The 22,466-nt window shown below is 44.4% G+C and overlaps 1 protein-coding gene across 4 annotated transcripts in view; it reads right to left on the bottom strand.

The window, feature by feature from the left end:
- The window catches only part of MCC (MCC regulator of Wnt signaling pathway), a 464,974-nt gene that overhangs the window by 48,974 nt on the left and 393,534 nt on the right, over positions 1 to 22,466 (bottom strand). For all 4 annotated transcript variants that reach the window (XM_002744705.6, XM_008991678.5, XM_078365032.1 and 1 more), the window contains 4 exons: positions 9,720 to 9,866; positions 8,653 to 8,742; positions 7,388 to 7,536; positions 2,215 to 2,355 (listed from right to left, as the gene is read on the bottom strand). In XM_002744705.6, the coding sequence (XP_002744751.1) occupies positions 2,215 to 2,355; positions 7,388 to 7,536; positions 8,653 to 8,742; positions 9,720 to 9,866 (527 nt within the window). The remainder of the gene's footprint in view (positions 1 to 2,214; positions 2,356 to 7,387; positions 7,537 to 8,652; positions 8,743 to 9,719; positions 9,867 to 22,466) is intronic.

The following is a 22,466-nucleotide window of genomic DNA, read 5'->3' as shown; positions in this document are numbered from 1 at the left end:
TACAAGAGAAACAGTGAAGGTGGGAGAGGCCATGTGTCGTCCCTTCAGTGAGCAGCTGAATGGACCCTGTGATTCCCTGTGAAAGGCCGCTCCAGGCAGCTCCACCAAGCCCACAGCCCAGTGTCCAAACCCTTGTGCTGTCCCCCATCCACAATGTACCAGGGTATCCTCTCTGGAGCAGGCCAGTTGTCGTGTTGTGAAGACTCACGAGAAGCCTGATGGAGAGGCCCATGTCGGGAGTAATGACTAAGGCCTCCAGCCTCCAGCCATGTGAGTAAGCCTTCTTAGAGCAGATCCTCTAAGCCCCCCACTGACGTCTCAGATGACACAGCCCTGGCTGACAGCTTGACCAGAACCTCACAAGAGACTCTGAGCCAGAACCACCTACTAAGCCACTCCCAGGTTCCTGATCCTCGGAAGTGTGATGCAGTAAGTGATTAGCCATACAACAATAGGTAACTAATATAACATCCCACGAGGAGATGATTTTGACTTAGACCTGCACTATTCAGTATAGTATCTACTAGCCACAAACAGCTACTTAAATTGAAAACATTTTGAGCTAAATAAAACAAACAATTCCATTCCTCCATTGCAGTAGCCATACTTCATATGTTCAATAGTCATACACGGCTAGTGGTTATCATATTGGGCAGTGCATATAGAGAAGAGTTCCATCATCACAGAAAAGTTCTATTAGATTCTCATAAAACTGTAAGTGCTTAAAAAATGCCTCATGAAACATTCTTAGGCCTTCACAAAATATTTAGCAGTTTGAGTTTGGATTTCAAGGATGAGGAAACACAATCAAGTCTTCTTTGTACCCATCATTCATTGGGCAAACAAGGTAAAATGAATCAAAGAACAGTCCCTTTCCTGTAGCCTGAGACCCACATGGACCATGTCCACACAAGAGGAGGTGAAACATGTGCACAGCATCCTCAAGGTTCCAGATAAGATGCCTGCAGTAGAAACATTTCCTCATTAAGCAAGTAATTGCCTAGCTTCTTCAAGCAGAACAGGGGTCAACACACCATTTGTTTTGACTGCCTTTATTTTCATTGTCCTTTACTAAGAGTTAAGACAAAGGGCTGAAATGCCAGCTCCTCATTTCAAGGGCAGTTCATATTTCAGAGATGTGAGGACATTTCCTTACCCATGAGGTGTACTAATATGGAGAAAGACCTTTCTGCTCAAAGGCAAATTGTGGGTGGACAGCAGCCAGTTTCAAGGGTTACCACAGATGGATTATCTGCTTGCTTTGGTGTCTGTAAACCAGAAGGATTGCTCTCTAGCTTTGGTCTCATTTATTTTGCTTTGATTATTTCCTGAATAAACAAGAATGTTTCTTAAAACAATACTGACCTTTTCAGAGGATGCTAATGTACGATACAGTCAGCTACTCTGAGGCCTTGGCAAATACACGTAAGTGGTAACACTAATAAAGAACTCCATGATGATAATAATAAGGCATAGTTTTGCAGCTTTAAACAAGCAGTAACTTTAAAACAGATAAATTTCAAAGTGATGAGGCAGAAAAAAAATGGTCCATTCAAATTACCACTTGTTCACCAATGACTGAATTGTAGTTATTTAAATTGGCTTGTTTTCACGACAAAAAATCAGCAACATGCCTGAAGAGCCAGGAAAATATTCCTATCCTTTGACCTACCTTTCCTGCTTCAGGGATTTTATCCAGAGGAAAACATTCAAAAGAATGAAGATCTTATCTGCATTAAATTATTCATCAGAGAATTATTTTTAATACTAAAAGTCTAAATGTCTTTTATAAAAGATAGTAATTAAAATAACAATATAAAAACTTGACGCAGGGGTTACAGCCATTCAGAATAGACTATTAAAAGCAACATTTTAAAACTAAGACAAAATGAAGAAACAGAATGCACTAGATTTGTAACAGTGTAAGCAATGAATATGAATAAAAATCGCAAGAACAAATGAATATGTAACACAAGAATGGATATTTTGAGTGACAGTACTTAAAGAAATTATATTTGAGGTGAATATGTGAGGAGGAACATACCTGTTTACTAACCTCCTATTCATCACTCTTAAATGATATTTTCTGGTTCAAACCTCTAGATATGCCTCCTAAAAGCCTATTTCTGCTTTTATTCTGAAGGTTACTCTGGATGCATTTCTACACTGAAGTGGCTCCAAACATCCAGTGTGTGTCTTGTGCTGTTTTCCTACCTGTACTGCAAGGCCAGCCTCAGCGCCGTGGCGTTGGATTCGTATTTTCCCACCAACATGCTCATCCTCTCGGCATTGCTCTTACATTCCTCCAGGGTTATGGTCAGGAGGTCATTTTGGGATTTGAGGTGCTCAATGCGGCTGCAAACAACAAAAGTCACTTTCACACTAGGGTTATAATTCATTTGCCAATATTTCAGTTGTCTCGTTTATATTCAGGCCAGAAAAGCATGTTAGGATGTGGGCTTGTCAGATGAGTAACTGACACAGTATTCTGTCAAAGCAGCAACTCTACATAAAAGTATCACTAAACTCTGTGTGAATTAGAAATAAAAAATAAGCCCCCGGGTTATTTCCCACCCAGCCATTGGCACGCTCACTGCAGGTCTATCATGAGCAGGGTACAGTGCTAGGCTCTGGGGATACTCCAAGGAAAGGTGACAGCTGTGCAACCTCCAGGCCCCCATCATGGGGAACATCTGGTGGGCTTAGATAGGTCACCTTCTGCATGCAGGAAGGAAAAGCAGCATCACAGCAGTCATGGCTCTTTGTTAAGCTTTTGCTTTAGTGATTCTCCCAGTAGCCCTCTGAATTAAGTGTTGTTATTCCCATTTCTCAGATGAGGAAATAGAGGCCCAGAAATATTAAGTTTCTTGCCCTGGGATTTGAATCAGGTAGTCTGACCCCAGATCCTGTCCTCACAATCACAAACCACAGAAACAAAGGATGAATCAGTGAGTGAACAGGAACCTGCCCTGGTGGCTGTTAAACAGGACATGGACCAGGAGCTTCAGAACGTCCCCAAAGCTCCTTTCAGGTTACATAGCCTAGCAACTCTAACTAGTGGTAGGATAAGCAATGGGAACTTGGAAGTTTTATAGGATTCACAACTATAGATTCAGGGCAAATGGGTTTGTGGCAAAGTCAGTGAACGAATGAAAAATATGATCCTTTAGCTTCTCCATTTTCTGTCTTAGGGCACAGGTGCTCTCAATGCCACAATTCATTTTCCATGGGACACATCTATTTGTAGTACTCTGACCAGTAAGTCTTAAAGAGAAAGAGTTTCACACACCCAAAATGCAAATGATTTGAAATGCTAAGGGGTTTGGAAGCCATTAGCTTCAAGGAAAAATCTTAGACTCGCACCTCAGAGCAGAGTATGAAGACACTTGCCAACGTGGGAGATATCTGGAGAGTGCAGAACTCAGAACACTGCCAGGCTCTGGCCACTCCAATGTGAGCTGTTATGAGAATGCTTTTCTGCCCTGTTCATATTAAGACTTCTTGAACAGTCCCCATTCTTTCATTTACTTTTCAACTTGCTCCAGTCTACATTCAGTCCCTGCTAATAGATGAAGCCTTTATCCAACTCTTAGACCTCCATGTGGCCAAACCCATCTTAGGGTCCTTCTCAGGCAACATCCTACTGACCTATTACTCTTTCCTTCTTTTTCTTTTTTGAGATAGAGTCTCGCTCTGTTGCAAGTCTGGAGTGCAGTGGCACGATCTCGGCTCACTGAAACCTCTGACTACATGGTTCAAGCGATTCTTCTGCCTCAGCCTCCCAAGTAGCTGGGATTACAGGCATGCATCACCACATCCAGCTAATTTTTGTATTTTTAGCAGAGGTGGAGTTTCACCATGTTGGCTAAGCTGGTCTCCATCTCCTGACCTCGTGATCTGCCTGCCTTGGCCTCTGAAAGTGCTGGGATTATAGGCGTGAGCCACTAAGCCCGGCCTACTCTTCCCCTCTTAAAGAGCTCCCTGCCCTTAGCCATGTGGGTCTCTGCCGGTTTTCTTCCTGTCCTAGCAGTTATTTCCTCTCCGTCTCCTTTGCTAGATGCTCATTCTCTATAAAACTGGTAAGGCTTGGCATTCCCTTGGGACTGTCCTAGGGTCCCCTCTGCTATCAACACTCCCATACTAGGGGCGATTTCTATCCAGTCCCATAACTTTCTCTAGCCTAGAACTTTCTTCCAGGGCCAGCCTCATATATTCAGCTGCCTTCCTGACAGTTCCCTTTGCTGTCACATTACCATCTCCAATTTAACATTCCAAAGTGGGATCCTTGATTTTCCCTGAACCTTGTCCTGCCTTATCTTCTCCATCTCAGTAAATGCCACCACCATCTACCCGACACTACATGCTAGACCAAGCCTGTCCAACCTGTGGGCTGCATGTGACACTACATAAGTTTGTAAACTTTCTTAAAACATGAATTTTTTTTGCGGTCTTTTTTAGTTCATCAGCTATCATTAGCGTTAGTGTATTTTATGTTTGGCCTGAGACATTTCTCTTCTTCCAAGATTGGACACCCCTGCACTAGACTCCTGAGAATCTTTTTGGAGACCGTCCCTTTCTCTCATCCAGGTGGAACCCGGCTGCAGTATCCATTGCTTTCAGCTCCATACATGCCGTGCATGAAGCCCCTGGCTCCATCCCGCTACAGCTGCCCTGGCCCACTGCAAAGATAGCGCTGCTTCCACTTTTTTTTTTGAAATGGAGTTTCGCTGTTGTTGCCCAGGCTTGAGTGCAATGGCGTGATGTTGGCTCACTGCAACCTCCGCCTCCCCGGTTCAAGCAACTCTCCTGCCTCAGACTCCCAAGTACCTGGGATTATAGGCATGCGCCACCATGCCCGGCTAATTTTTTGTACTTTTAGTAGAGATGGGGTTTCTCCATGTTGGTCAGCCTGGTCTCAAACTCCTGACCTCAAATTAGCCGCCCACCCCAGCCTCCCAAAGTGCTGGGAATAGAGGTGTGAGCCATTGTGCCTGGCTCGCTGCTTCCACTCTTACCCTCCCCCTTCCCATTCTCCACAGCCGAGTGAGCTTCCACTGTGTCAATCAGATCTTGTTCTCCCATATTTGAAACCCTTTAATGACTTCCAATTACACTTAGAATAGAGAGTAAAATGTGTCCATGGTATCAAAATCCACACTGAAGCCAGCCCTTGCTCTCTGCCAACTTGTCTCGTGTAGCTTCTTCCCCTGACTCCATTTCAGTTCTACCAGCCTTTGAACAGTTCCTCTTTCTCCCTTCATGGCTGCTAAGTGGCCATAAGAATATCAGTTTGCCATATGGCTACTTTAAAAAAAATTAATTTTAATGTAAGCCTCCCCTCTTCAGACACCTTCCCTGATTACCCATCAAAAAATAAACCCTCCCCAAGCTTCTGCTGGTGTTCTATTTATTTCATTCTTGTATCTTTCTTATCATCTTACTTGTTTTCTCTTTGGTTTATTTTCCCTAACAGAATACAAGCTCCAAGAGAGAAGGGACCTGATCTGTTTTGCTTTGCTTTGCATGCCACACAGCCTAGCATAGACTACATGTTTAACACAGATTTGTCAAAGAAGAAAAACATTTTGGCGAGTAGGGATGACACCCCTCCCCTGTCAATCATGAAATTAAAGGCTAACATACTTTGAGAGTAATAGGCCTCCATCTGAGGTAGGTAGTTAAAATAGCAGACATCAGGATATAGTGGTAAGATTATTTCTAAGCACCCCCAGGTTCCTGCAGCAGCTAGGATCACAGAGATGACGACAGAGGTAAGGTCAAAGGGTAGGGGTTGGAATTCCATCTCAGCTACTTAATAGCTCTGGATTTAAGGCAAGTCACTCAACTTGCAACTTCAAAGCCTTTCTTTTCTCATTTGCAAAAGGGACTACTTTACCCTCACAAGTTGAGGATTAAGTCACTGTCTGTGAGAGCCCTTTGTAAGCTGTCGAACATCAATAATAACATGAGCTACAAGCAAAGTATTTCCCCCTTCTTTGGTATCTCTTGGGTGCATATAACTAAGTAGAAAGCAACTCCCCATTCAAGTTCAGCCACAAAGCCAACTTGTTAAATCTCAGAATCTGTAGAGAGGAGATCCTCACTAAACTGAGGTCCCCCTGAAGGCATCTGACTTCATTAAATTGCAAAGGGCATATCTGATTCAATTTTTAAGCACTCCCAGGCCAGTGATACGGAAAAGATTGCTTCTTTACTACCATGAAGTAATCATCAGGATTATCACTCTTAAGTATTTTGGATTTAATAAGGAAACCATTTAATTTCAAGATTCAAAATGACCTAGATTGCCAATTACCTTAGTTCTCAAGAACTATATTAAACAGCCTCAAATCAGGGAGGACTAACATGATAATTCAATGTATTCAGGTTCGCCATACACAAGGGGAATGGAATCAAGCAATGGTGGATGGGAAATGGTATACATATTTCTGCCTGGTTAGCTCACAAGCCTGTCAAATTCTTACAGTACTCTCCCACTAAAGATTGGTAGGTCAAGGCAGCCATACCACACTTGGATGTGACTCAATAATCCATTCTGCCCTGCAGAGCCAATTCTGCGGTCGGATGGTTTCCACACTTCGGCCCTGGCCCTTCTGCTCTGCTTTGCTAGCAACTCCCTCATCACTGGGATGACACATAAGACAGTCTTTGCCAGCAGGCAAAAGGGCAAACTGAAATTACCTCTTTTGCAAGACTTGAAAAGAATTCATAAATGGGGTATGTATATGGTAAAATTACTCTAGGTAAGACAGTTAGGATAGGATGTAGGGAGCCAAGACTGAGCACATCTGCAAAGAACATAAATAACATTAGGCAAGCCTCAGGAAGAGCAAGGACAGATAGTCCAGCAGGCCTGGTCTGGAATGGCTCTATCAGATTGCCTTTGCTGGTTCCAGTAGTTCCAGGTGCCCCTGGGATGCTGACTCAACATTCCAGAACTTCCTTTTGTGGTTCTCTGGAGCACAGTCCTGCATGCTTGGCAGCCACCTGTGACCTACTTGCCATTCTGTATGGACTGCTCCCAGGACTATGTAATTTGCAAGGTCCAGGGTTAAACAAAATAGCGGGCTCCCTTGTTCAACAGTATTAAGAATTTAAAATGGGACAGCAGAGCAGTGAAGCAAGTACAGCACCTTTCTAAGCATGCGGACCATGTGAATATCCAGGCCACAGCCACGATGGCAGCTCAGACTACCATGAGCACTTCTCTGATGACCAAGGTGGTGGGAACTTCCAACCCCAGCAGCCTGAGAGTATTGCTTTATGTCACAATACGTAAACCACCTTGAATAGATCTTTGGAAAGAGAAGTGGGGAGTAGCAGTTCCTTCCCACCCCAGAATCAAATCCATAGGATCTCTCCTTACCTGTTCAGCCGTTCTGTTTCCACCTCAAACTCTCGAATCTTGCTTTCTGAGATGGCAGATCCATGTGAGTAGAGTGTTTGGAAAATCTCCTGGATGTTGGAGCAGTCCTGAAGTGAGTGGGCCAGGTGTTCCGCTACACTGCTGGATACCTGTAAGAATAAGCATTAATTCCCCTTTGGAACATGTCATTTCAGAGATGCTGGTCCCCAGGCATGTTTTGTATGCAAAATATTTTGAAGCTGATATTCCTTGAGAATTGGGGACAGGGAAGATGGTTACCCTGATGGTTCTCAGTTTGTATGACAGAATCCTAGTATGAAAAGCTAACTATTAAATACTATAAAAGCAGTAGAAAAAAAAAACACAACAGGATCAAAATATGGCTCTGTCCCCGAGCATGTGGTGCTGGGCAGCCAGGTGCTGGGGAGATCATGCCTTCCTGGGGTTCCTAAAATTCTGAATGTTGAACAGAGTCAGGACTTCTTTCCCCCATCCTGAATTCTCTGCCACTCCAGGCCACTGTTTCTGGTTTCTGTAGCCCAGGAGAGGGGCTGACTCCGTCATTTTCATAATTTGGCTTTGGCATGGAATCTGAATGCATGCAATTTTTTGCTCAGTGTAAAATTCTAAATTAGGGCCTTAACATGCTATCCAGCCTCTCTTTGCCTCTGAGGATCAAATAGCTGGCTCTCCCAGACTCATCTCCAATTCTAAAAGATCTCGTAGGGAACTGAAACTACTTCCTTTTCACCATCCATCAGCTCTTACAGTCCCAGGGGGTTCCAAGACTCCACAAATAAAAACTCTGGGACTAAACTGAAGGTTCTGGTCTTTCCTACCACTGGGCTAGGTTTCAAAGACAGCATTTCTCCTCAGCAGAGAGCACATCCCCTTTCAAGAGATGGGTGTACAAAAGGCAAAGTTCTTTTAGAGCTCTTGGTCTCCTGGGTAGCAGGGTGATATAAGACAGATACTTCAAGACTTTCATCTATATCACCAGGAACTGGACCGAAATCATTTCTTTCCGAATGGTTTCAAGGAAAGGAAAAAAAACTCTCCCTTAAGGCTGAAGAAGTAATTCACCATGTGGATGGAAATCATCATACATTTTAATTTGATCCTTTGCAGGGAAATCAGGTATGATTTACTATTATAACTAACTGGTTTATTGGAGACGGACTTTGTAAGTTCTTCTTTCATCTATAATCCATCGTCTGCATAGCTCTACCAAGTACTTTCTTGCCTTGCTTCTTGTGAACACTCACCCCTATGCTGCTGATTTCTGAGCCCAGGACTGGCCGATCAGATGATGAAGATTCAGACCTCGTCTTTGATAGCTTTACCCTCTCAGCAATCTTAAAAGAGAAAACAAAACATCAAAAACTATACACCACTCCCCCAGATAAACTGTTGGGACTATGTTTACACAGGGCTACTGTTTAGCCATGTCAGCTAAATGATTAATGAACTTCTTAAGAACAGCTCACTTGTCCAATTTTTCAACCACCAGCTTAATTAAGCCTTTCGCCTTCAGCATGGCTGATATTTTGGCTCGTTTAATTATTTTTCTGGGGGTCTGTCCCGTGCATTGTAGGATATTTAGCAGCATCTTGGCCTCTAGCCACCAGATGCCAGTAGCACTCCAATTGTGACCACCAAAAATGCCTCTAGACGTTGCCAAATGTCCCCTGGAGGACAAAATCACTCTGGTTAGAAAACACTGGCTTAACCTAACTTATTACATTTGATAGTTAGGAATCAACCTTACTGTGGTGGCTATGAGGGCCACCAGGCAAGCCAACAGGCATCCTTTTAATCGTCTCTCTGAGGCAGACTCAACAATATGTGCTGGGAGGCTGTGGCAGCAAATGGGTGGGGCTACTTCTCCTGGCTGCTACAGCCTGTCCATCATAATCTATTTTTCTTTTTTTCTGGCAGAGCTGTCAGTCTTGTGAGTGGGGAGATCACTGGATCATTACTCAAGGTCTCCCACTGGGCTGAACCATAATCTTTGAGAGCAACTCTGTCCACTGTGAAGTACTGGAGCACTTGACAAAATGTCTCACTCTCCATAATGACTTGTCAGCTGTGACATTCTCCAGCTGGCTGATTAATGAGAGCTGGCGTCTAGGTTGCAGCTGAGAGAGACTTAAAACTATTAGTGGGTTATCTCTCCTTGCAGCTCCTGCATAGAAGGCCTGTGCAAGGTCCCAGGGGAAGCCTCTTGGGCTGTCTTAGCTAAGGGCATGCCTGTACAGTGGCTAGAATGAGCCTGGTGCTTCCAGATAACAGGAGGTATTCCCGCTCATTGGGTCCATCTCCAGGAACTCACTTTGGCGATGGGAATGTCATTGCTGCTGCTGCTCGTGCTCAGCTCTCCAGTGCTGGGGTTAATCGGGCGGTTGGTGGAAGTGAGGCGGCCAGGGCTGGAGGGACCTGTGGCCTGCACGCTCTGTAGTCGAGTTTGTAGCTCTCTGACCTGAAATCATAATGCTTTTAGACATAGTTGGTGGTTTCCCTGGCTAAAGAGCAAAACATCCAGAGGGGTAGATGGTGGGGGTTTCATTTACATTAAGGGATCAGCCACTGAAAAGCTAGGTTGGGTGAATCCACATAAAAGTCACTATTCTTTCTTTTGGGACTAACAATGTTTTTAAAATGAATCAGTTTCTTAAATCACATATAATACAAAAAGTAGAGTTACAAACCAAAGTGACAATATTACCACTTTTTATAACTGCCCAAGAGTCACCATATTCTTAACTGAATCTGCCATAGACCATCTTCTATTCTTCACAAGCATGAGGTGAACATATTATGTAAGGCACTGGAAGCTTCCAGGATGGACGGCCACCTTTTGTTTTGTTTTCTTTTGTTTTGAGACAGGGTCTTGCTCTGTTGCCCAGGCTGGAATGTAGTGGTGCAACCATGGCTCACTGCAGCCTTGATCTCCTGGGCTCAAGGGAGCCTCCTGCCTCAGCTTCCTGAGCAGCCAGGCCTAGGTACACATACCACACCGGGCTAACTTTTACATTTTTATTGCAAAGACAGAGTTTCGCTATGCTGCCAGGACTGGTCTTAAACTCCTGTGCTTAAGCGGTTCTCCCACCTCAGCCCCTCAAAGTGCTGGGATTAGAAGCATGAGCCACTGAGCCTAGCCACTGGATAACCACCTTTAGGGAATGTTTATTCATTCAGCCCCAAGTGCCTGGACTGTGCTGGGGACTGCAGACAAAGGACCTAGGATGAAGTCACCACTCTCATGGAACTCAGAGCCCAGAGGAGAGAGGAATGATTTCAACACAAGTGCAGCCGAGTGTTACAGATTTCTATCTCAAGTGTTACAGAAAGCAGAAAAAGGGAAGAGTGTAACTCCAAATGAAGTCATCCAGAGAAAGCTGAAAGGGCAGTGGTACTTGAGCATTCTTAAAGGAGAACAAGTGAGGAGCTGGCTTCAGTGATGATATGCTTGGGGGCAAGGGGGAGGGGAGAACAGGTGCTAGGATGACACGCTATGTTTGAAGAGCTTCAAGTTATTCAATGTGTGGTTTAGAAGAGGTGCCTGCATTGGGGAAAAGATTAGGCTAAGAGAAGAGACAGCGATGGAGCCAGTACCTTTTCTCCAAGTAACTGGATTTACCTGCAATTTACCTACAGATGGGATTATCCCTTGGATAGTAGGTAGGAATGTCTAAATAGCCCATCTATACAAAAAAAAAAAAGAAACATGGGGCCCTTGAGTTACATTTAAAACACACATTTACCTGCACAGAAATTAATGTCCAAGTCCTGCTTCTCTTTAGTTACAACTGTGTGACTTCCAAAGAGACTATTCCAAGTAACTGAAGAGAGTTGCTAGAGATGGGTCTTTTATAACCTTGGTCAATTTCAGAATGAAGGAACAGTGTCTACCTGAAGGGGCAAACTGACTACAGCACCCAACGGTCCTTAGAAATGGGCACCAGACTTTGCCAGGCTGGGAAGAGTTAGCACTAGGATATTTAAAGCAGGGCTTTTCAAACAGAATGTGTACTCGAATTCCCCAGAGGGCTTGTTAAAACAGATTCCAGGGCCCCACCCCTGGGATTCTGATTTAGGAGGGCTGGACGAAGCGCAAGATCTGCATGTCTAATAAGCTCCCAAAAGACACTGATGCTGCCAGTCAGGGGACCATACCTTGAGCAGCGCTGACCTAAGGGACTTCCAAGGTCACAAAACACCTTAATTTCATAGACAGGAGTGGAGCGATGCCCTGCTGCCAAGAGCTTCTAGACAAGGGCAGAGAAGAGGCACATAGCCCCTTCTCTTTTAAAAGGCACTGGAAAGCTTTTCATATTAAATGTCTGGGATGTCTCCACCCTGCTAACTTGGGAACCAAAAGTAATTGAAATTTCAATAATTCATCAACATATTAGAAGCCAAAATAGGAAAATTCCCTCAAAGCAAATTGCATTCAATAGTGGAACAGTTCAAAAGTGCCTAATGGTCTGCCACGGGTTCCAGTAACGGAGCATCGATGGAAATGCATGCTGTCCTCAAACCACACCAGACACAGGGCTCAAAAGAGCCTCAAGGATAGGAAAATACATCCATGTAGAAGCCAAATGGCACTGCTGGTGAGAGATTACAGGACTCTTTCTGAAACGGTTCCTGGCAAACCAAAAATGGGTATGGGGTAGATACCTCATTATGCCACAAAGAGAATGGGCAAAGAGAGGGGGCTCATTCATTCCCCCAGGCATGGGGAAACCTCCCAGGTGAAGACCATGAATTCAGTTTTTACTGCTGATGAGTCTGATAAGGTCCTGAATAATTAACAATGTTAACACCATCCCAAAACCTAAATGGTGTCTGAATTGCGTGCAAGACAATCAATGGTCTGTTCTTCGAATCCCTACAGGCCTACTCAGCTGCTTTTTTATTCTGTATTTTTTTTTTAAAATATGGATTAAAAAAAATCCTGGGCAATTTATAAACACTTTATTAAAACTATCCATGTCTTAAAAACATTTATTCTTCTAATCACAAAAGTAAAACAGGCTCATTATAGAAAATGTAGATGATACTAAAACATAAAAACAGTCAAAGTGCTTAAGTTCTTACTCTACAGAGGCAATTACTTCTGGTCATTTTCCTTGCTGTATGTGCACACACATGTGCTTAAAATAATTTCAAAATCTAAATATCTACTTTCACTTTAAAAGCTTTGGACCTGCTTGTAATCCCAGCACTTTGGGAGGCCGAGGCGGGTGGATCACGAGGTCAAGAGATCGAGACCATCCTGGTCAACATGGTGAAACCCCGTCTCTACTAAAAATACAAAAAATTAGCTGGGCATGGTGGCACGTACCTGTAATCCCAGCTACTCAGGAGGCTGAGGCAGGAGAATTGCCTGAACCCAGGAGGCAGAGGTTGTGGTGAGCCGAGATCGCACCATTGCACTCCAGCCTGGGTAACAAGAGCGAAACTCCGTCTCAAAAAAAAAAAAAAAAAAAAAAAAGCTTTGGACCCAGAGAATGTCTCTGAAAAATAAAGGATGATAAACATGTTTATTTTGGGCTATGCTTTATTATTTAATGATAATTGCTAGCCAGTAGAAACAAATCCAGCTGAAGGGAATGCAGTGTGCCTGTCTGGGAAAGAAAGACAGCTGGTTAAGTGGCCTTCTCCCCATATTTTGATTTGAGAGTGAGAATCTTAATCTATAGGAATAAAAGCAAGAAATGAAGGCTAAAGCCAAAATGCTGAGTCAGCTTAGGCATGGCCTGGGAAAGGGTCAGAAACATAGTTAACAGCGTTCTCACTTTTATTCTCACCCATTAGTGGATTGGATTATGTCTCTTCCAAAAGATATGTCCAAATTTGAATCCCCAGTATTTGTGCATGTGACCTCATCTCAAAATAGGGTCGTTGTAGATATAACTAAATTAATGATCTCGAGGCAAGATAATCTGATTTGGGGTGGGCCCTATGTGTAATGACGGGTGTTCTTACAAGAGAAAAGGAAGGGATATTTAAGACATAGTCACAGACACACAAGGAAGAAATGTCTTGTGAAGATGAAGGCAGAGATTAGACACAAGTCAAAGGACACCAAGGGTGATCAGAAGTTGGAAGAAGCAAGTGTGGCTCTGCCAGCACCTTGAGTTTGGACTTCTAGACTCCAGAACTGTGAGAGTTTGTGGCAATTAACATATCCCTACTTCACTGAAGATTTATTTTTTTTTTGAGACAGGGTCTCACTGTGTTGCCCAGGCTGGCCTCAAACTCCTGGGCTCGAGGGATGCTCCCTCTTAGCCTCCCAAGTAGCTGGAGCTACAGGGGCATGCCACTGCACATGGCTACTTTTTTTCTGAAACAGAGTCCTACTCTGTCACCTAGGCTGGAGTGCAGTGGTGCGATCTCGGCTCACTGTGCCCTCCACCTCCTGGGTTCAAGCAGTACTCCTGCCTCAGCCACCTGAATAGTGGGGACTACAGGCACACACCACCATGCCCAGCTAATTTTTTTATTTTTAGTAGAGATGAGGTTTCACCAGCACATGGCTATTTTCACTGAAGGAAGTATGTTTCTCTCTATAGAATATATATTTTGGAGTCAAGTGATAGCCAAGAATCAAGACTAACCTGAGTCAGGGACTGTTACTTGTGGGAATATCATTCATTGCCCTTTTTCTCAACTGGGGTTCCTCAACACCAGAACATGACCTGATAGGCCTTTTTTTTTCAGATGGAGTTTTGCTCTTGTTACCCAGGCTGGAGTGCAATGGCACGATCTCGGCTCACTGCAACCTCCGCCTCCTGGGTTCAGGCAATTCTCCTGCCTCAGCCTCCTGAGTAGCTGGGATTACAGGCACGCGCCACCATGCCCAGCTAATTCTTTGTATTTTTAGTAGAGACAGGGTTTCACCATGTTGACCAGAATGGTCTCGATCTCTTGACCTCGTGATCCACCCTCCTCGGCCTCCCAAAGTGCTGGGATTACAGGCGTGAGCCACCGCGCCTGGCCTGATAGGCCATTTTTTTTAACTACCCTGAAGTTACTGCATAGTTGGTAAACATTACAATGGCAAACATGCTCTGAAAGAGGGGTGCCAACAAGGAGTGTCAAAGAGCAGAAGAAGAAACCTGGCCGGCCTCTGTCTCCCTCGAGTAGGCAACACTGGAACTGAACCTTGAAGGCTGAGCTGTTCAATGAGCAAACAGAGAAGAAAAGATAATGGGGAGACTCTGGAAGGTTCAAGTAGGGAAATGACATTAAAAGATCACAGTTGTTTCTCTCTGGTGTTTAAGGGTTTTGTAAAAATCATTTGATTAGAGGAGAAAATGGACTGAAGTAAGGAAGAAAAAGTTGGTAAGCCAAGAGCACTACTGATGGTTCAGGTGGGAAATTAGGAGTCAGCGAAGTGGGAATAAGGATGGCAAGATACAATCTAGAGCAGCACCACCCAGCAGAACTTCCTGCAAGAACGGAAATGCTCTAGACTGCGCTGTGTGCTATGGTGGCCCAGCACCACACACGGCTGTAAGCACTTGCAATGCGCCTGGTGTACCCAAGGAACTGAATTTTTAATTGTGTGTTAATTCATTTAAATTCAAACCTAAATAGTTGTATGTGGCTAGTAGCTACTGTATCCATCAGTGCAGTTCTAAAAATATTCAAGGAGGTTAAAAAAAAAAGACCCAAACTTGTGACTGGGGTGACTCAGTGGATCACGGAGTTACTCAGCAATGAGAAAGGAAAACCCAAAGAGAAGCTGATCTTTTCAGAAAGAAATGACCAGAGCTGACAATGTCCGGAGCTGACCATGATGTCAGCTTTGGACATGCTGAATTTGAGAAAACAATTGGGTATGTGAGGGAGGGTTTATCAGTCAACAATTAGAAATGTAAGTCTGAAGGAAATCGATTAGAACCGCACAGATGTAGGAACGCTGGGCGTGGATGAGGTCCAGGAAGGAGGTGTGGCGGCAGTGTGGCAGGCAGAGCACCTGTGTGTAGCTGGCAGGAGCGGAGGGTCAGCGGAGGACAGGGAGACAGGGACACCTTTTTCTTGGGGAGGGGAGGAAAGGAGGTGAGGACGGGTAATAAGAAAGGTGGTTTGCGGACTGTCAGGGAAAGATGGGAAACAGGGACTCCCATCAGATGGCTTCTATTTTCTCTGTGAGGCATGAGGGGGGAATGTCAGAAATTAGGAAGGAGGCTGACCTAGGACCAAAAAAGGAAAAAAAAAAGGAAGTAGCTTACACAGCAGTACTAAGAGCTCAGTTGAACTCCCTCTTTGAAGATAGTAGACTGAGGAACAGACTTTTCTTCCAACTCTGGAGACCTCATTAAAATAACAGTACAAAAGAAAAAAGGATTAAAACCACAACAGAGATAAGAACGTGCTTGGGGCATTGGCAGAAACAAAATTTGGAAACATTTCTCAATGGCCAAGTGAAAGGAAGAGTACTGATGAAAGCAACAGAATGAAAAACATTCTGTAATGTATACAAAGAGAGTCGGCCGGCCGCCGTGTATAGAGGGAGGATGGCAGACTCTGATTCAGCTTTGGCAGAGAGCAGGAAGGACAAGAATGAGAACAGAGGCTTTCAGAGATTAACAGAGGTTACAGTTCTGTAACTGAATACAACTGAAACTTCCCAGCATATGACAGCCTCGGCTAAAGTCAACAAACACTCCTATTAAAAATGCATAGAAATGCTGCATAAAAAAGTAACAATGAGAAATAAGTTCATTGCCAAGGTTTAAAAGACAGCAAAATCTCCAGGTGCCAGAAATGAGAAATAAAGCTGAAAGGGTTTCCGGGAGATGGTGCCACCACAAGCCCAGGGGCTGCGAGCAGGGCGCAGAATGTGAGTGTGGGAGGCAGGACATGGAGGCGCCGGTGAGTCCTGAGTCCGGCTGGGTGAGCTGATCCTTCTGCCTCCTGCCTGGAGCTTCTCTGCCCCAACCCTCGGTGAAAAACTGAGAGTGCTGTCCATAGAAGGAATCCCAAGGTTGTGCAGAGGGGTCAACCTTCAGGAACCAAAATCCCAGACCAGTGGCACCTTTGGGTGTGAAGTCCAACTTTATACTATCTGTATACTATGGGACTCCAGACATGACATGAACACTGGAAACTGGCTTGGGTTTTGACAGGCCACCCACTGCCTCGGAAACTGCCTAATTTGTAAGTCACCTAGTATCATGACAGAACAGGAGATCTAAGCTTCCCATGACTGGGAGCCCAGGCCCACAAAGCTGCCAGACACAGAGCGGGCACAACTACAGAGAATGGAAGACAAAACAAGAGAGCAAGCAATCTTAATCAGGAGCTGAATTCACCCGGGAAGAAATGAAAATAAAGCAACTGGTAAACCACATCACAATAGCTACATTGAGGATCCTTAAAGAGATAAAGGAAATAATTCTCTTAAGAAATAATAAAACAAAAATAGATATCAAATCTTAAAAGCCTTCTCTTGGGGTGAGGTACGGCGGCTCCAGTGGTAATCTCAGTACTTTGGGAAGCCAAGGTGGGAGGACTTCCTGAGCCCAGGGGTTCGAGACCAGCAACATTGCAAGACCCTTTCTCTACAACAAATAATAAAGAAAAATATATTAGCCAGGTGTGGTCCATGCAACTGTAGTCCCAGCTACTCAGGAAGCTGAGGTGGGAGGATTGCTTGAGGTGGGAGATCAACGCTGCAGTGAGCTAGGAGTATCACACCACTGCACTCCAGCCTGGGTGATGGAGTGAGACACACACACACACACACACACCCTCTACATGGGATAGAGGCATCTCAGAGTCTGTGGCTCTGTGGATGCTGTTCTGTTTCATTCACTACTGCACTGCCAATACCTTCAACAGGGACTGACACAGTCTCAATAAAATCTCTTGAATGCCCTAAAAAACCTATCACCCCAAATCTAATGCCTTAGAATATTTTATTAGGCTGAATAATGGTCCCCAAAGGCATCCACATCCTAAAGCCCAAGAACTGTGAATACGACCTTGCATGGCAAAAGGGAACTGAGATGGGTAGAGTATCATGGATCATCTAGGTGGACTCAGACATCACAAGAGCCCTGTGAGAGGGAAGCAGGACTGCCAGAATTAGAGTTCTGAAGATGCTATGCTACTGGCTTTGAAGATGAAGGAAGGGGCAGAGTCAAAGGATGCAGGCTCCCTCTAGATGCTGGAAATGACCAGGAAGTATATTCTCCCCTCCAGCCTCCAGAAAGGTACAGCCCTGATGAAGCTTTCGTTTTTGTGAATGAGACGCATTTTGGACTTCTGACCTCCCAGAACTGTAAGATGATAAATTTGTGTTGTTTTAAGCCATTAAGTTCGTGATGATTTGTTACAGCAGCCATAGGAGATTATACAGCTATTATCAAGAGTGTGGGCAAAAATAAAAACACTCTCAAAGATTAAGAATCTATCATCTACAGATCTTTGCTGAAAGAATTTCCTAAGGATACATGATTTTCAGTATAAAAAAAAATTAAACCTGAGAAAAATGGGATGAAAGAAACAATGAAGTACAAGAGCTAACATGGATGTAGGTGGCAAAATCCTCCTTTGCTGCTGCTGGGTGGATGGACTGACCTCATTCCTGAAAGCTGCCCCGCAGTACACAGTCAAAGCGAGACTATACATACTCTGAGACTCAGCAGTTTCACTCCTGGACATGTGATCCTGAGAAATTCCCACCGGGCCGCAGGAGACACGTGCAAGGGACTATGCCCTGGAGCATTGTTTGTGGTCATGGGAAGTGAGAAGCAATTTGATTGTCAGCTGCAGTAAATAGGTCACTACAGAATGCTAGAAGCCCTTAGACACATAGGGCCAGATGTACACACAGCCATATGGACAAACCTTAAAGTCAGAGGGCTGAGGAGAAAAATGTAAGAGGACAGCACAGTAACAGAAGTAAATTAAAAGTAACACAAAACACTATCTTAGGACACACACGAAATGGGGGGAAGGGAATGGGATATTATAGGGGATAAATTATTTATAAGGAACAAATAAAAGAGGGACCAGTGAATGTGACTGATGAATATAATTAGCTTCTCTCTCTGCCCTGAGTTCCAAATTAGAACAAAAGCCAGGCGTGGTGGTGTGTATCTGTAGTCCCAGCTACTCAGGCAGCTCGACAGGCAGGAGGATTGCTTAGCCCAGAATTCAAGGGTTGAGTGCACTGTGACTACACCTGTCAATAGCCACTGCATACTGCATTCTAGCCTAGGCAACATAGCTGGATCTCCCCACTGACCGCCCCCCACCCCAATCAGTCCAAAACAAAGTAGATGATGCAAGCCAGGAGCATGAGAGATTAGGCAGAGTGGGAAAGTGAGATATTGGTGGAATTTGGAGCCAGAGCTGTCAAAGACAAAAGGTGTGCACAGAAGCACGTTTCCAAAGTGGTAGGAAATTCCTTGGAAACGTTAGGCTAGGCAAGCATAAGGCAAGTCAGCTATGCAGACACTTCAATCTCTGAGGACAATTGCAGGAGCACAGATAAGAGTCAGCTGATGAAGTCATCTGTGAATGTGGCTCACAGATGAGTGACAAGCAGGAAGGCACTGGAGTCCTGAGCAGGATCAGAAACATTTTTGTTAGCCATAAAAGAGTCTGTTCCACTGATGATATGTAGCAGTGCTCACTGGGTAGTTGTAATTTCAGGCAATTAGATTGTAATTCATAATTTCATTGTGTAATGGAGCTGGTTGAGATGAGATGATTTCCACACTGTACAAGGGTGAGAATCACTAGGCTGGAAAAGCTCTACTTAATGAGCTTCATACAGTTAGTCCCTGTGCAGTTTTTGGAAAGCTGCAGCCTCGAAGTCTAGGGTTTGTTGGTATTTTGCTGAGAAGCACACCTCTTATTAGAGATTGTATAAGATTTTTCTTAAAGCCCTCAAGTAAAGAAATCAGAATCTATTTACAGCAAATACATATTTCTTCCTATAAATTGAATTTACATAGTGTTTCAAGAAAGTGGTATTTTATTGTTAATGGCAATTTTAACTAGGTGGAAACAGAAGAGAGACCATAAAATAGAAGGAAAAAAAATCCAACAGCATTTCCATCTCTCGGTAAGTTTCTTAAGCGTGCTATTTTCTCTTTCGTTCTATAGCCCACTAAAGTACCTGGATATGATTATCAAAATGGTTATCGGAAAAGGCCAGCATTTTGGCAATCTTCTTAATTTCTTTCTTTTTTTTTTTTTTTTTTTGAGACAGAGTCTCACACTATCGCCTGGACTGGTGTGCAGTGCTGGCTGGCTGCAACCTCTTGACTCCTGGGTTCAAGTGATTCTCCTGCCTTAGTCTCCTGAGTAGCTGGGATTACAGGTGCCCGCCACCATGCCTGGCTAATTTTTTGTGTTTTTTGTAGAGATGGGGTTTCACTCTGTTGGCCAGGAGTCTCAAACTCCTGACCTCATGATCCACATGACTCGGCCTCCCAGAGTGCTGGGATAACAGGCGTGAGCCACCACACCCAGCCAATCTCCCTAATTTCTTAACAGCTTTTTGACAAATTGAGTCAGCTTCTTTTGTGTTAGCCAAGAGCTAGCCTTTAAGCATCCTGGCCTCCTCATAGGTATAGAGAGGCCAGGGTGAGTAAGCAAATACTGGTGCTCACAGCCGAGAGCTGCCTCACGATCTCCATGGCTCAAGTGTGTGTAAGGCCCTTGTAGAGTAACTAGGAGCTATGTCCATGGAAGAGGTGAAAGAACCAGGATTCTGGGGATTCTCTGCTTTGGATTCCCCCTAAAACTCCCTCAGTCTGCAGAAAGGAAGGGAACACAGCACTGGACTCAGGTCAAGATAAACGCATGCATACCACCAGCTTCCTGTTTCTGCAACAAGCTCATTGTACCTTCATGCAGCATTGCCTGAGAATGCCAGGAGTGGGTCTGTGAAACCCTAAGGAATCTGGCCCCCATGGTGCTGGAACAGAGGATGTTCTACCCACTGCTGGTTTGTATGGGAGTCAGGCTAGGATGAGGACAAAGGTGGACAGAAGGCCACAGGAAAGTGGTCTAAACAAAAGAACGATGACAACCGCCTCCCCTAATAAGGCCACCAGATCCTAAATTTTGGTACCAAGAGTTAATATCAATGTAGATGTGGTTGTTAAAACTTTTGTGGGTCTCTGTTTTCCCATCTCCAAAAAGGGTGTAATAATAGTATCTATCAGGTAGGAGTCTGGCACAGATTACACAAAATGTGCATAAATCATTGCCCATCACAGGTGTTTGAAATATGCTTTGGGCTATAATTTAGGTTTTAAAAATTATTTATTTTTAGAGATAGGGTCTTGTGTTATTACCCACATGGGAGTACGGTGGTATGATCATAGCTCACTGCAGCTTTGATCTCCTGGGCTCAAGCCATTGTCCCACCTCAGCCCCCTGAGTAGCTGGGACTATGGGTGCACACCATCACACTTGGCTAATTAAAAAAAATTTTTTTTTATAGAAAAGGGGTCTTGCTATGTTACCCAGGCTGGTGATTTAGGCTTTGAGTAAGTACTACTTTGCCTTTAGAAGTATCTAATTTTAGTCTGAGAGAGGTCCAGTTTGAGAGGGGTTCAGTCTGCAAATGTTCACAGAATGTCATTATCAATATTATTAAATAAACCCTACTGAACTTGCACTGGTAAACAGCTCCCCGTGGAACTGATTTCCTTCACTGGGCAAGGTGGGGGATTTGGCTCTGTGTCAGGCAGTGCCTCCGTGCTTGGGATCCCTGGGGTGCCTGTGCCCTGCTGGCTTCCACCCTCCCTCCTCTTCTAGCTCGGATCACCCTTGTGAAGAGATGATGCAGGGCAGGCTCCACATAACAGGCAGCTTCCCCAGAAGACACCGGGCTCATCACTGTTATATCATGGGCCCATGAGGAGCCGGCTAGGCACGAGCTAAAGGCAGAAAGCCTGTGGCTCTTTCTCTCAGTTCACCTGCAGAGGAGGGGAGTACAGGATGCTTAGAGAGGCTCTTGGTCCACATCCAATGAGTGACTGAAGGACACTGCCTATTCCTTCCCTGTCTCCAAGTGCTGACTGCAGCCATGACGCGGGGGAGTGTGCTGGGGCATTACGCCCCATTCACTGACTCAGTGGCTCAGGGAAAGGCCTGGGCAGACATCCTCTGAAAGAGCTTCCCAATGATTCTGACACAATGTGTAGTCAGCACAAAATGGATGAGTGAAACCGCCTGTTTCTCCGGAACTCTGATTCACAGCCAAGACTGGCTGGTATCATGGTCAAAGCATGTAAGTCAGCTGCATCAGAAACTTGTACTGTTGGACAAACATCCACATGCTCCTCCACATTCCTTAGCCCCTTGATGGTTAGGTAAAGCTGTCTGTCTAGTTCTGGAGAACAGGCAGTGAGCAGAAGCATTTCAATGCCACAGTGGGACCTTTTGACTGGGCTCTTAGGTGGCAGACAGCTAACAGTCTGAGTTTCTGAGTGAATGTATGGATCAGAGATATGTACCTGTGCCCTAACCTGCACTGAACATATGGTGCAAGCAAGAAACAGTGTGCCATGCCGCTGAGATTTGGGGAGTGAACCTGTTATTGCAGAAGGACCTAGCCTCATAGTGTCTAATATATCAGCCACACAAAAGAAGAGCCATCTGAGCCCCCACGTTGAAGGAGCACACCGAAGCCAGATCTGGCTCCTTTCAGCTCCCTTCCACGCAGCTAGATGAGAGCTGGGGAGAACTGGGAGGAATGGGGTTGATTCAGGGCTTTTTTTTTTACAGAACTTTTATGAATTTAAACTCAGCTAATACTGACATCCTCTTCCTTATCCTGTAAATAAATTCCTATAAATAAATGGAACAAATAAGAAATGAACAAAGTTCCATAAAGGACAAAAAGAAGACTCAGTTTATATGTGAAATCAAACCATCAAAAGCTGTGAGATACAGATCATTTTCTATAATCCATACTTTTTGTTTTATGCTTAATTTAAAAATCAAAGAGGACAAAGAAAAAAAAAGGAATCGCATACCTTCACTGCCCAGATTTAACCTCTGTTAAGATTTTAGCATATTAGTGTCCTCTCTA

Source organism: Callithrix jacchus, chromosome 2 (assembly GCF_049354715.1).
Source record: "Callithrix jacchus isolate 240 chromosome 2, calJac240_pri, whole genome shotgun sequence".
Taxonomy (NCBI): domain Eukaryota; kingdom Metazoa; phylum Chordata; class Mammalia; order Primates; family Cebidae; genus Callithrix; species Callithrix jacchus.
Note: the sequence above shows the minus strand (reverse complement) of the source record. Positions and strands in the feature narration are given on the sequence as shown.